General features: G+C 46.8%; 1 protein-coding gene across 5 annotated transcripts in view; it reads left to right on the forward strand.

Annotated features, from left to right (window-relative positions):
- LOC100520582 (beta-galactosidase-1-like protein 2) overlaps positions 1-13,298 on the forward strand; it is a 39,072-nt gene that overhangs the window by 10,490 nt on the left and 15,284 nt on the right. For all 5 annotated transcript variants that reach the window (XM_005667524.3, XM_003130089.4, XM_021063182.1 and 2 more), the window contains exons 3-6: positions 3,007-3,075; positions 3,627-3,722; positions 5,719-5,827; positions 11,404-11,496. In XM_005667524.3, coding sequence (XP_005667581.1) covers positions 3,007-3,075; positions 3,627-3,722; positions 5,719-5,827; positions 11,404-11,496 — 367 coding nt within the window. The remainder of the gene's footprint in view (positions 1-3,006; positions 3,076-3,626; positions 3,723-5,718; positions 5,828-11,403; positions 11,497-13,298) is intronic.

Here is a 13,298-nt window from a genome sequence, read left to right on the forward strand (position 1 = left end):
GGCCCAGCCCCATGATGGTCTGGGGGGTGGGACAGCCTCCCTGCACCCTGGCTCCACCAGCACCACACCTTTAGGGTCTGGGGGCAGAAGCTATGGTGTAGGGCATACAAGGGAGGCCAGTATGCAGGTGGAAGATGGTGAAATGGCCACTAAAAATCTTTTTAACAAGCGCCCCATCCCCGCCTGTACAGCAGGTGAGTGTAGCCTTCTCCAGTGGAGCCGCTGTGGTTTTCAGTGTTCCTTTCAGGAGTCGTCTTCAGAAGCTGCAGCTTCCATTCCAAGCACAGTGGTCAGCACCCTGCAGTCACTCAGTGTTGTGCTAAATGTGCGACTCTGTTAAAAAGCGTGCTCAGATGGGAAAAATCCTGATCATTTTGTAGATTGATTTTTCAGAATCTCAAAGACTTGGCCCCTTTGGATCCAAGTCTATGAAATAAAGTGGCTGATCAGGCTGTGTTAATGAAATTTCTGGCAAAAATGTGTGTTTACAAATGAAGGGCATGGATTTTTCTGGGTGGTTTACCAGCTGGTTTGGACAGTTCTAAAAAGGGTAACAGGGATGTTCTGAGTGATGACAGCAGAGCTGAACAAAGCATGTAATTTTCCAGGAAGGTGACCTGATAGGACCTGTTGCCAAAATATTGGCTGTCTCTGTACACCGATGCCAAAAAAAAAATGTGGAGACAGAGTTGGAGGAAACAGAAAGAGTAGCTTTAGTTGCCAGGCAAAGAGGGAACACAGCAGGCTAGCGCCTCAAGGACTGTGTCCACCCCTTCCCCCCTTCCCACCCCCCTGAGGGACTATTGAGGAGTCTTAGAGTATTTAAGAAGCAGAGCAAGATCGGCTCTTGCCATTTTCTCAATTGGTCAGTGATGAGGTAAATGAGAGTCTATGTCATCAACCTTCTGGTTCCAACTGGTCTTGGGTCTACATGCTTATGGGCAGCACACAGTTGACTTCTTCCATTCAGTGGGGCTTCAGCACCTGCAAAACAGCTCCAAGGACACAGATAGTATCTGTAGTCCTTGAGGAAGAACTAAAGGTCCTTGACTTTGTTGAATGGCTCAATGATTATTATTGTCTTGCTTGACTGTTTTCCTTTTTCTATTTTCTCACTTTTCTGATTAAATTGGTTCTTTCACTAAAGTTTTCCTATGGATAGAAAGGCAGGCGGAGGACATGAGCAGGGGTCCATTCTAGAAAGGCCTCCCAGGGTCCTGCTCGGTTACAGACGCATTTACCTGCATATGTAAGTTCTGATCCTGGGGGTACATTTTCAGGCTGATGGGCTCCTGATGCTTATAAGAATGTTGCAGGGTAAGCATTTTGCCTCATAAAAGCAGGATAATCTATATAATCTCTTGAGTCGGACTTGGAAGCTGGTAAGTCCCCTCCTTTACCTGGATGCACTTTGCGGGCAGAGAGGCTCCACTGGAAGCCAGGGTGGGTGGGAGTCCAGGACGGGGCAGCTATCATTACTATTAGCATGTGTGACTCTAAGTCAGGCCCCTAAAAGAACTTCCTCCTTTTCTTAGCTTCTCTTTAGGGTAAGAACCTCCATTCTGTTACAAGGTTTGGAATTCTGGTCACCTCATTAAAAATAGGACTGATGAGGAGTTTCTGTTGCGGCTCATCGGTAACGAACCTCACTAGTATCCATGAGGACTCGGGTTCAACCCCTGGCCTCACTCAGTGGGTTAAAGATCTGGCTTTGACAGGAGCTGTGATGTAGGTCACAGCTGTGGCTTGGATCCTGCATTGCTGTGGCTGTCGTATAGATGGGCAGCTGCAGCTCTGTTTCAACCCCTAGCCTGGGAACATCTACATGCTGCAGGTGCAGCCCTAAAAAAAAGCAATAGTAATAATAATATTAATAATAATAATAAGACTGATGTTTAGGATTTCTTCTTACCCTACTTTTGTTACTGACCTGGGTCCTTAGATTCTTTAATCAATGGAAATTGCTAAAAGGCCAGATGAGAAATTCAGGCAAGGCTTTACCAGGACTCCTGCTGCGGCAGGAGGAAGCAAGAACAAGTAATAGGCATCCTTGCTGGGGCGAGGAGGGGCCAGCTGATCCTGTAAATGGGGTGAAGGTGGGGGCAGATGGGTGGGTCAGATTGGAGGGGTGGCTTGGGTGGTGTGCCCTCCCCTTGGTGGTGCTGTGTTGGGGGGATCATGCAGCAGAACCTTGCTTTTGCTCCTGGCGTCTCAGGAGTGGCAGTTGCGTTTTGGCCTTTTTGTATCTTGTTGTTCATAATTTGCCTCAAGTTTGCATGTGTGCACTTATTTTTAGTCCCTCATAGCTTCTTTGTATCTATTCCAGGATACACTGCAGCAAAGGGGGCCTGTGTCAGCCTCTTGCTGCTTTTTTTTTGGTCTTTTTGTCTTTTTAGGGCAGCACCCGCTGCACATGGAAGTTCCCAGGCTAGGGGTCCAGGGAGGCTAGGGTCCAATCAGAACTGTAGTCGCTGGCCTACACCACAGCCACAGCAATGTGGGATCTGAGCCACATCTGTGACCTACACCACAGCTCACAGCAACACCAGATCCTCCCTAACCCACTGAGCAAGGCCCGGGGTCAAACTCGAGTCCTCATGGATGCTAGTCAGGTTCGCTAACTGCTGAGCCATGGTGGGAACTCTAGCCTCACTTTTAACTGATCTTCCTGTGAAGTTATGTCATTTTCTCTGAAGAAGGGGGAGGGGTGACGGGGAGGGAGGTGGAAGGGGGAGTGAGCGCCAGCTCCCCTGGGGCCTGTCTCATGCTTCACCCAAACCTCCTTGGCCTCATCTCCCTTCTCCCAAAGAGATGATGTGCGCTGAATTCTCTGGGGTCCTCAGGTCTCTTCAATCAATTCTCAGTTCCAATCTTGACGCCATAAGACAATGGACTAAGAGATACATCTTCAACCATCGTGAGGGGATTTAGGGGTAGAGGTGCTAATTTGGGAGACGGAGAGTAATGAATACAGAGCTCATGCCTATAATTATCTTCCTATCACAGCTACGTTCCCTGGAACCTCCACGAGCCAGAAAGAGGCAAATTTGACTTCTCTGGGAACCTGGACATGGAGTAGGTGCTGCTGCTTCTGTGATGGCCAGCTGCGGGGTGGGGGGCGCTCCTGGGGTCAATGGGGAACCAGAGGCCCATCTCAGCTCTGCTCTGAGAACAGAGAGACTGGCCATGACCCTGTTACTCCCGGGCCTGGATCTGCCTCCCTGAGTGCAGACCTCTTCACTGCAGCCAAGAGGTGCCCTGTCCCCAGGGTCCCCTGGTCTGCAGTGTGGTCCAGGTGCCTGGGCCTGGCCAGAAGCTGCCCCTCTAGGCTGCAAGGCCATTGGGGCCAGGCTCACTGTCGGGACACTTTTGCCCCATCTGAAGCCTTTCCTCAGGCCCCAGAGGGGCCGTGCAGATGTCCTGGGCGGGGGCCTCTGCTGTGACCTGGGGTGGGCATTTCCTGCCCTGGTGGGGGAGGGGGGAGCGTCCTGCCTCTGGTTTCCCCAGCCACCTGGTGAGGAGAGGGCTTGAGTCTGCTCTGCGGTGCTCTTGGGCTGCCCCCCCCGCCCCCCCCCGCCCCACACCCCGGCTCTGAGGCCTGAGAGCTTCTGACACTGTCCCCCTAGGGCCTTCATCCTGCTGGCTGCAGAGGTTGGGTTGTGGGTGATCCTTCGTCCGGGCCCCTACATCTGCAGTGAGATTGACCTCGGGGGCCTGCCCAGGTGAGTGGGGCTGGGGGCCTCCACGGTGGCTTGAGTGGTCCTTTGTGCTTGTGCAAAACGCTAATCACAAATATATAGGTTTAATTTTCCTGTTAATATATATTTTTCATTCCGTGCTGAAGTTTCTTTTCAGAATAAGTGGTCCCCACAGGGGGTTGTTTTGAGTGATGTCGCAGTTATTCTCCTCATCAAATTCTATGTGGTTTTTGTGCCACAAACGCAGGCTGGCCTTCCTCACCTCATCAGGCCTCTGCTGGGGGGCCGGACATCCATCAAGTCATTTGTCTGCTCTGGATGGGCCTCATTTTTGGAAAAATGGGAACAGTCAAACCTGCCCTCAGGGACTTAGGGATGTTAACAAACATTTTTTAAAAGTCCGAGTATTTTTGGGAGTTCCTGTTGTGGCTCAGCGGTAAGGAACCAGACTAGGACCCATGACGATGCAGGTTCGATCCCTGGCCTCGCTCAGTGGGTTAAGGATCTGGCGTTGCCATGAGCTGTGGTGTAGGTTGCAGATGTGGCTCTGATCCCACATTGCTGTGGCTGTGGTGTAGGCCGGCAGCTGCAGCTCTGATTCGACCCCTAGCCTGGGAACTTCCACATACTGCGGGTGTGGCCCTAAAAAAAAGAAAAAAAAAAGAAAAAAAAAAAGTCCAAGCATTTTGATAATGTATAAGGGACACAGGTTGTTTTCATTTTATCTTTCATCTTCAGACCTCAGGCCCTAGTGAATGATCTTGGCAAATGCGGTCCCCACTGTGGTCAGGTTAAGTATAGGAAGGAATTAGCCAGGTTTCCAGCAGAAAGGTTTTCTTGTTGCCAGGCGGTGGCATCGGTTCCTGTTCCAGCTTCTCCTGGCCCTGCTGCCTCAGAGGGAAGAAAACTGGTCCTATTTGCCTCCTCCTCTGGGATGGCCTTGAGCCCTTCTCCAGGGCAACCCAGTCCCTCCCTCGGGCTCAGGCAGGCAGTCTTCACTGCCTCGCATCCCTTCTCTGTTGCTGGGCCATTCAGTTTGGCGAGGGCACCCCCAGCAAGGCTTACACAGCCAAGGCGGCCTCCCCACACCCGGGGATTAGAAATCTGCGTGTCAGCAGTGTCCCCAGGCTCATGCCCAGGAGGAAGATAGGATTAAGTCTTAGCTCAGAAGCAACTCAGGCCTCCCGCTGCCCACTGTCCACTCAGGTCCTGGTCCCGTGGAGGAGGGACTCATGGGTGGGCATTCCCGGGAGGCGGAGTTGGGAGCTGGGAGCGCTAGAGACAGGCAGAGCTTTCCAGGTGAGATGGGATGTGAGGTGTCAGAGCCGAGGACACTCCTGTCGCCCCGTCCACTGTTACCTGACACAAATTAATAGTTTACTGACCCTGTTCAGGACTTTCAGACAAGGACAAAAGAAGCATCAGGGCCTTTTGTAAGAAAATATCATTTCTTAGAATTGCAGGTGAGAAGGGAAAATCCCTTGGCCTCAGTTGCGGAAGTAATGTCTCTATTTACCCAGGGAGTGTGATCACTTCAGGCAGGTTGTAGGAAGGATTAATCTTTGTCACCAGTGCCTCCTCTGAGCTGAGCTCTGAATACTGATGAGGCAGAGGCAGATGAGGGGAGACTAGAGCTAGCCTCCTGGCCGGTTCAGGCTTCTTTTTCTGGGTGACCCTGGAAGGTGGCACCTGTGGCCTTCTCTGGTCCCAGTGATTCCTGTTCTCTTTGGGATGAGATTGTAGACTATGTGCTTGAGAAATGGGCCTTGAGTTCAACAAAAAGCTTTTCTTACTCTGACGGGCAGCCAGCCCTCTAGCCATGAAGCTGGAAGTAGAATGGGTGGGAGGCAGGCCTGATCTATGCCGGTGTCTGCCCTGAGCCAGTGGTGTAATCTCCTCCTGTCCCGCTGTGTGGACCTGGGGGAGACTGGTCTCTGAAGCTGCTTCCTTTGACCCATCATCCTGCCCAGAGCACACCCCCAGAGGATGACACTGATCCCCCTTCCCGCTTTCGTTCAAGCTGGCTTCTCCAAGACTCCAGCATGAAGCTGAGGACAACTTACGAGGGCTTCACGAAAGCAGTGGACCTTTATTTTGACCACCTGATGGCCAGGGTGGTGCCACTCCAGGTAAAAGCGAGCAGACCCTTCTCTGCCCTCCCCGTCTTCCCATTGGTGGTAAGCTCTTGGTCCAGGTAAACTCTCAGACCAGGGCCCATGGCCCTTTCCACACAGGACGTGTTCCTCCCCACTGTCTGGGACCTACAGCTGGAGGGCTTTGAACGGCTGTCTTTTTAGAGGTCTGTCTACTTCAGAATGGTCTCAGGTGGGCCATGCTGTGAAGGCTTCCATTGCTGGCTAGGCGCCAGGGCCATTGCACTTAATGCCTGAAAACCAGAAAGCCCAGCTGTCCACGTCCCACGGCACAGTGGCCCATTGCTACCAGGGAGGAACTTGTGTGCATAGGCTCTCACCTTCAAAATAAAGTTAACATTGATGACTTTCCAGGGTACATCTTTCTCCCAAAAAGGTACTGCATGGTACACATTTATTATTCAAGACATTATATCTTACAAGGAATTTTTGGGAGCAGGTATCTTAACTTTGAACCTAATAATTGGAAGTGCAGAAGAAGCAGGAATGGAAATAATTAACCCTAACTTCTGTAAAAACAAGGGTGACACTGAGAAGTTGGTACATCAGTTAAAAATTAGCTTGTCAATAAAAACTGCTTTTGAGGAGCTCCCGCTATGGCATGTGGGAGTGGGATGGGTGGTGTCTCTGCAGTGCCAGAATGCAAATTCAATCCCTGGCTTGGCACAGTGGGATTATGGATGGGGCATTCCTGCAGCTGCAGCATCGGTTGGAACTGCGACTTGGATCTGATCCTTGGCCTAGAAACTCCATTTGCTGCGGTGCGGCCAAAAAAGAAAAAACAGCAAAACTGCTTTAGAGTCAATGGTTTGGGATATTCAGAGCACACATATCTCAAAGGAACTGTTGGTCATTTGTAGATTAGGCAAATGAAACACAGGATACTCAGTGAAATATGAGCTTCAAATAAGCAAGGAATAATTTTTTATAATACATATGTCCTAAATATTTCATGGGACACACTACAAATTTTAAAAAAATCTTTGCTTATCTAAAAATTATTCATTGTATAGGAGTGTCTGTTGTGGCTCAGCAGGTTAGGAATCGAACTAGTATCCATGAGGATGTGGGTTCAGTCTCTGGCATCGTTCAGTGAGTTAAGGATCTGGCATTGCCACAAGCTGTGGTGTAGGTCACAGATGCAGCTTGGATCTCTGTTGCTGTGGCTGTGATGTAGACCTCAGCTTCAGCTCCAATTCAACCCATAGCCTGGGAACTTCCATAGGCTTCAGGTTTGGCTATTAAAAAAATTATTCATTATAAATTCAAGTAGTATAAGTGGGTGTCATATTTTTATTTACTATGTCTAGCAGCCCCAATCATGAAAGAAGCAAGAAGCTAGGAAAATTTTAGCCTGGATTTTTGTAAGGAAGAGATTACTGAGATGACACTAACTTCCATTCTCCCTTCTCCGTAGCCCCTGGCAACCACCCTTCTACTTTGTGTCTCTGTCAATTTGACCACTCCAGGTGCCTCACATAAGTAGAATCATACAGCATTTGTCCTTTTGCGACTGGCTGATTTCACTGAGTATAATGTTGTCAAGTTTATCCATGTTGTAGCACATGTCAGAATTTCCTTCCTTTTTAAGGCTGCATGAGATTTCATTGCATGATTAGACCTGATGTTGCTTATCCATTCATTAATCAGGGGCCATGTAGGTCTTCTGCTTCTTATGAATAAAACTACTATGAACGTGGGTGTATAGATACCTGTTTGAGTTCGTTTTAATTCCTTTGGATATGTACCTAGAAGTGGTACTGCTGATAGTATGGTTATTCTGTGTTTAATTTTTTGTGGAACAGGTGTATGTTTTCCACAGTGCGCCATTTTACGTTCTCATGGGCACTGCACAAAATTCTAATTTCTTTTCTTTTTTTTTTTTTTTTGTCTTTTTAGGGCCACACCCGCGGCATGTGGAGTTTCCTAGGCTAGGGGTCTAATCGGAGCTGTAGCTACTGGCCTATGCCACAGCCACAGCCACAGCAACACCAGATCTGAGCTGTGTCTGCGACCTACACCACAGCTCATGGCAACACCAGATCCTTGACCTGCTGAACGAGGCCAGGGATCAAACCCACAACCTCATGGTTCCTAGTCGATTCATTTCCACTGCGCCATGACAGGAACTCCACAAAATTCTAATTTCTTGACATCCTGGCCCAGACTTCTTGCTTTCTGTTCTCATAAGTTTGTTGTGTTGTGGTTTCATTTTAATTTGTCTCAATGTATTTTCTAATTTCCCTGTGATTTCTTCTTTGAGCCATTGGTTGTTTATTCACATACCTGTGAATTTTTCAGTTTCCTTTCTGTTGTTGGTTTCTAGTTTCATCTTATTCTGATTAGAAAAGATCTTTTGTATGTTTTCAGTATGAAAATTTCTTAAAATTTCTTAAAAAAACTTTTGTGGCCTAATGTATGGTTTATCCCGGAAAGCATTGTTTGTGCATTTCAGAAATATAGGTGTTGTGCTGATTGTTGTTGGGTGCAGTGTTCTGTATATCCTTGTTAGGTCTAATTGGTCTTTGGTGTGTTCAAGGTGTCTATGTCCTTACTGACCTTTTGTCTGGTTGTTCCACTTATTATTGAAAATGGGGTATTGAAGTCTTCTACTGTTTTTTTGGAACTGCATTTCCCCCTTTAATTCTGCCACAATTTCCTTCAAATACTCTGGAGCTTTGGTGTTTGGTGCATATATGTTTATAATTATTATGTCTTCTAAAGTGACCCTTTTATCATGGTGTGACTGTGTGTGTGTGTGTATTCATGTGTATTATATAATGTCCTTCTTTGTCTCTTCTAACAATTTTTGACTTAAAGTTTATTTTCTTTATATTAGTATAGTCATCCTTGATCTCTTTTGTCACTATTCACATAGAATTCTTTTTCCATCCTTTCACTTTGAACCTCTGTGGGTCCTTAGATCTAACATGAGTATCTTATAGACAGCATATACTTAGATACTGTTTTTTTAAAAATCCATTCTGTAAATCTGTCTTTTGGTTGGGGAGTTTAATCCATTTACATTTAAAGGAATTACCAATAGGGAAGCACTCACTTTTGTTGTTTTGATACTTGTTTTCTGCATGCCTTATAGCTGTTTTCTCTCTCATCTCTTCCATTACTGTCTTCCCTTGTATTTAGTTGATTTTTTTAGTGACAAATTTTTATTTCCTTCTTGTTTCCTTTTGTGTATATTCTGTTGATAATTTGGCTGTGGTTACCATGGGGCTTACATATACTATCCTAAGTTATGACATTCTGTTTTATTTTGATACCAAATTAACCTCAACCACATACAAAAACTTAACTTCTCTATAGGCTGACCCCTTTATAGTTTGCTATTACAAATTAGATCTTTGTATATTGCGTACCAGTTAATTAGTAGAGATTCATAATTATCTTTATGCATTTGTTTTTTAAGTCCTATAAAAATAAAAAGTAGAGTTATAAACTAAAATTACAATAATACTGTTTTTTACATTTTTTTCACATTTTTACCTTTATCAGAGAACTTTATATTTTCATTTGGCTTTGAGTTCTCATCCATCATCCTTTTATTTTAACTTGGACTCCATGTAGCTTTTCTTGTAAGGCAAGTCTAGTGGTAATGTACTCCCTCAGCTTTTATTTTTCTGAGAATATCTTAATTTCTCCCTTATTTTTGAAGGACAGTTTTGCTGGATATAGAATTCTTAGTTGACAGTTTTTTTTTTCCCCCTTTAGCACTTTGAACATATTATCCCACTGCCTCTGTCCTGCAGGATTTCTGATGGTTAGAAGACATTTGGTCCTGTCAAAAATGGGTCCATGCTAAAAGGTCTTTGATGTTTGGTCCTGTCCATAACTGTTTGGCATGGTCCAAATGTGCTCATGAACATTTTGGATAGAACCAGATTTCAGGGAACTTTTGGCATGAACCCAATGTCTTAGGGACGGAATGTCTTATGGACATTCTGGATGGGACCAAATGTCCTGCAAGGTCGGGGATCCTTGGGAACTGTCTAGTTGCTGTCCTCTGCACCTTTCAATAATCTCTCTTTTTCTTTAGCCTCTGACAGTTGATAATGTGTATCGGTGTGGGTCTCTGGTTTAATGCTAGTTGGAGTTCATTGAAGCTTCTTGGATTTGTATATCCATGTCTCTTCAAATTTGAGAGGTTTTCAGGCATTATTTCTTCAAATATTTTCTCTACTCATTTATTCTCCTTTTTGGGGTTCTCATACTGAGTATATTTGTCTATTTACTGATTTGCTTAAGTCCCTCAGGCTTTGTTCACTTTTCTTCATTCTTTTTTCTTTTTGCTCCTCAGACTCAGTAATTCAAAATGACCTGTCGTCAAGTTTGCCCACTCTTTCTTCTGCCTGTTTGAACCTGCTGTTGAACTCCTATGGTGAATTTTTCTATTTTGATAATATACCTTTCAGCTGCAAAATTTCTGTTTAGTTCTTTTTTTATCATTTCTCTTTATTGATATTCTCACTTTGTATGTCCTTTTCCTGATTTCTCTGTCCATGTTTTTCTTTAGCTCTTTGACAAAGCATAATTATGACACTTGTTTAAAACTCTTTCTCTAGTAAGTTCAGTGCCTGTGTTTCTTTAGAGACTAATTTTTGTTCTTTTGAGTGAGTTTTCCTGTTTCCTTGTATGCCTTCTATTTTTGTTGTTGTTGAAAATTGGGCATTTGAAAAACAGTTTTTGCAGCATCCCTTTACTATTTAGTGGGCTCCTGAGCCTTGAGATCAGCTGGGGATGAAAGCTTGAGATCATCTCAGATATTTTCTTGGCATGTGTCCCGTCTGGCCTGTGTGTGTGATTTATTTTTTAAAATTTCCCCCAGCTGCTTTTACGTCTTGATTTCCCAAAGAGTCTTGCCCTGGCTTTTTCTTATGCCTTCAGAAATTCTATCATATTCCTCTGCCAGTGATCCCTTGCTCCCAGGCATCTATGTGTCTGTGATCCCTCTGAAATGTGGATGTGATGTGACCCATCACTGCCTTCTGCAGTTTCCAGCCTGAGGCCCAGACTGCCAACGCTTTCTGTCTGATCTCCAAGTCAGATGGGACAGAAGCTAGTCCACTGGGCAGCCCACAGACAGCTCAGAACACTGCATAAAAGCTCCAGCTTGCTCCTTCTGTCCTGAGGGAGGGAACTATAAGTTGGGATGTGACCTTCCACCTGTGCCAGGCCACACCAGGGAGGGGGTGGGACAAAGGTAAGCAAAACCATGGAGTTTTCCTCCCATTTTGAATGTATCTTTTTCTTGATTGGGCATTCACTTGTTTTCTTAAACATGCGACTGGTTTCCAGAGCTTCTGTAAAGATATTTAAAATAAAGTGTGTAGTTGTTTGTTTGATGTTTCCTAGGGGAGCAAGGCCCTGGAGCTTCCTACTCGCTGCTGTGCTCACATTACTTAATTATGTACCTGACCTTTTTGAGACTTGCACTTTCACATGGGATGTTTTGCCAGTAATAAGTAATAAGTGTGGTGACATTAGCTAATACAGTTCCGACTCTGCACTCAACTTCTGATGGTTTTGTCTTTTCCCAGTACAAGAATGGAGGACCCATCATTGCTGTGCAGGTGGAGAATGAGTACGGCTCCTATAACAAAGACCCTGCCTACATGCCTTATATCAAGAAAGTAAGAGCCAGCTCTTTGTATGCTTTCTGTGAGATGTGTTATGGGTTCTGGTGTGACATGCGGGTCTGACATCACCCAGCACTAGTGATCCTTTCTCCACACCTTTATTTCAATGGAGCCCTAACTTACCTACCTGTTTTTGGCTGAGTTTAGTGGGGATCACAGTACACATGTGGCACTGAAGTGGCACAGAATTTCCTGAATTGGTGGTAATGGTTGGAGGCCTTCCAAAGTGGAGGCTGCTCTCACTTCAGCAACCAGAGTGGGGGCCTTACCTCCGGCTGAATGTTGGCTTCATTTGTAGGATTGTTTAAACTCACTGTGCCCAGGCCATATGCCATTCCAAGTAAGGATCTCTGGGGTGGAATGCAGACTGATAATTCTAGCATGTGGTGAGGCCTGGGAGCCCCTGAGTTAGTGAGTGGTGGAGCAGGGAAGGGCAGGGCCGGAGTGATGCTTCCAAAAACAAGCTTGCACTCAGAGCTGGTTTCTGTCCCTTGGTAACTGAGACTGGAACAAATGCAGTAATTTTTCTAAACCCCCATTCTCTCTTCTGCGAAGTGGGGCTAATGAGAGGATTTGCCTCCAAATTGTGCCTCTGTGTGAGTGCAGGCTCTGTGCTGTTGCTGGCATGCAGTGAGCAGTCAGTAAAGAGGACCATGACAGCATTGATGGTTTTTTGTACTTGGAAGGGTCAACCACCTTATGGGTCAAGGAAATGTTCAATGGCCTCAGTGAATCCATCTAATTTAATTAGAGATACTTTAGCCTTTGGTGTCCTGGGCAGCATCCTGCTGCTTTCACAGATAGAATCATGTCCATCTGGAAATGCCTTCAGTCCCTGCAGACAGCTTGCAGGTTCTTATCCCCTCTGCTTGCTCCTCCCCATGCACAAGTCCCCTGGGTAGGGGTGGGGCTGTTTCTGGGGAGGGTGGCATTCCTGAAGCTGCAGGGGGCAAGCTCAGTCCTGACTGTCGGGCCCACACCTCAGTGTTCTCCTTTTCTGTGGGTTGTCTCAAAAGAGTGTGGTCAGGGCACAGGACAGGAGGGTGTCTTCTGCCACAGCATAGCCCCTGAGACTCTCCTAGGGGCCTGGACCTCCCCAGCAGGTGTCCACTGATTACTGGGCTGCAGAGAAGGAGGCTGCCCCCTAAGCCCCCCAGTACCGCTCCTGCTCGGTTGTGGTCCCTGGTGCACAGGAATGTGGACAAGGGATGCCTCCATGGTCCTAAGGTTCCTGGAAGGATGCCCCCCCCCAAGCCTAGTGCAGCTTCTTTTGGGGCCTTGTAGATGTGGGACCATCAGCTTAGGATGGCCGTGGGCAAGTCGCCTCACCTTCTGAGTCTTGATGTCACACCATGCATGCCAGAGGCAAGGGTGCCCTTGTCCCAGGCCCTTGGGGATGCAGTAAAGTGGCCAACTGCTCTAGCTCTGCCTGGCAGGTGGCAGGTGCTCAGGGGGTGATGACTGGCCCTTGTGGTGCAGGTGGAGAGTCAGTGCCCGTGGGGTCTGGTGTGATGATATGGTCCTAGGAGATGGCCACTGTCCAGTGTATGCACCTCCATCCCCCATCCCGCCACCGTGCCCTGCGCACATGGAACCTGAACAGGGTTTGTTATGTTGGTGACAACCTCACTGATGGGATCCTGCACTACCCATAATCACCTCCCCTCCCCCGCTTGAACTCCTGTGCCTTCTGTTGTCCTGAGAATTAGGGTTCCTCTGCTCTGTCCCTGCCGCTTCTGGGGTAGACCTGAGCTGCATTCACCACTTTCTGCCTCACTTTTTTCCAAAGGAATTTG

This window comes from Sus scrofa, chromosome 9 (genome assembly GCF_000003025.6).
Source record: "Sus scrofa isolate TJ Tabasco breed Duroc chromosome 9, Sscrofa11.1, whole genome shotgun sequence".
Taxonomy (NCBI): domain Eukaryota; kingdom Metazoa; phylum Chordata; class Mammalia; order Artiodactyla; family Suidae; genus Sus; species Sus scrofa.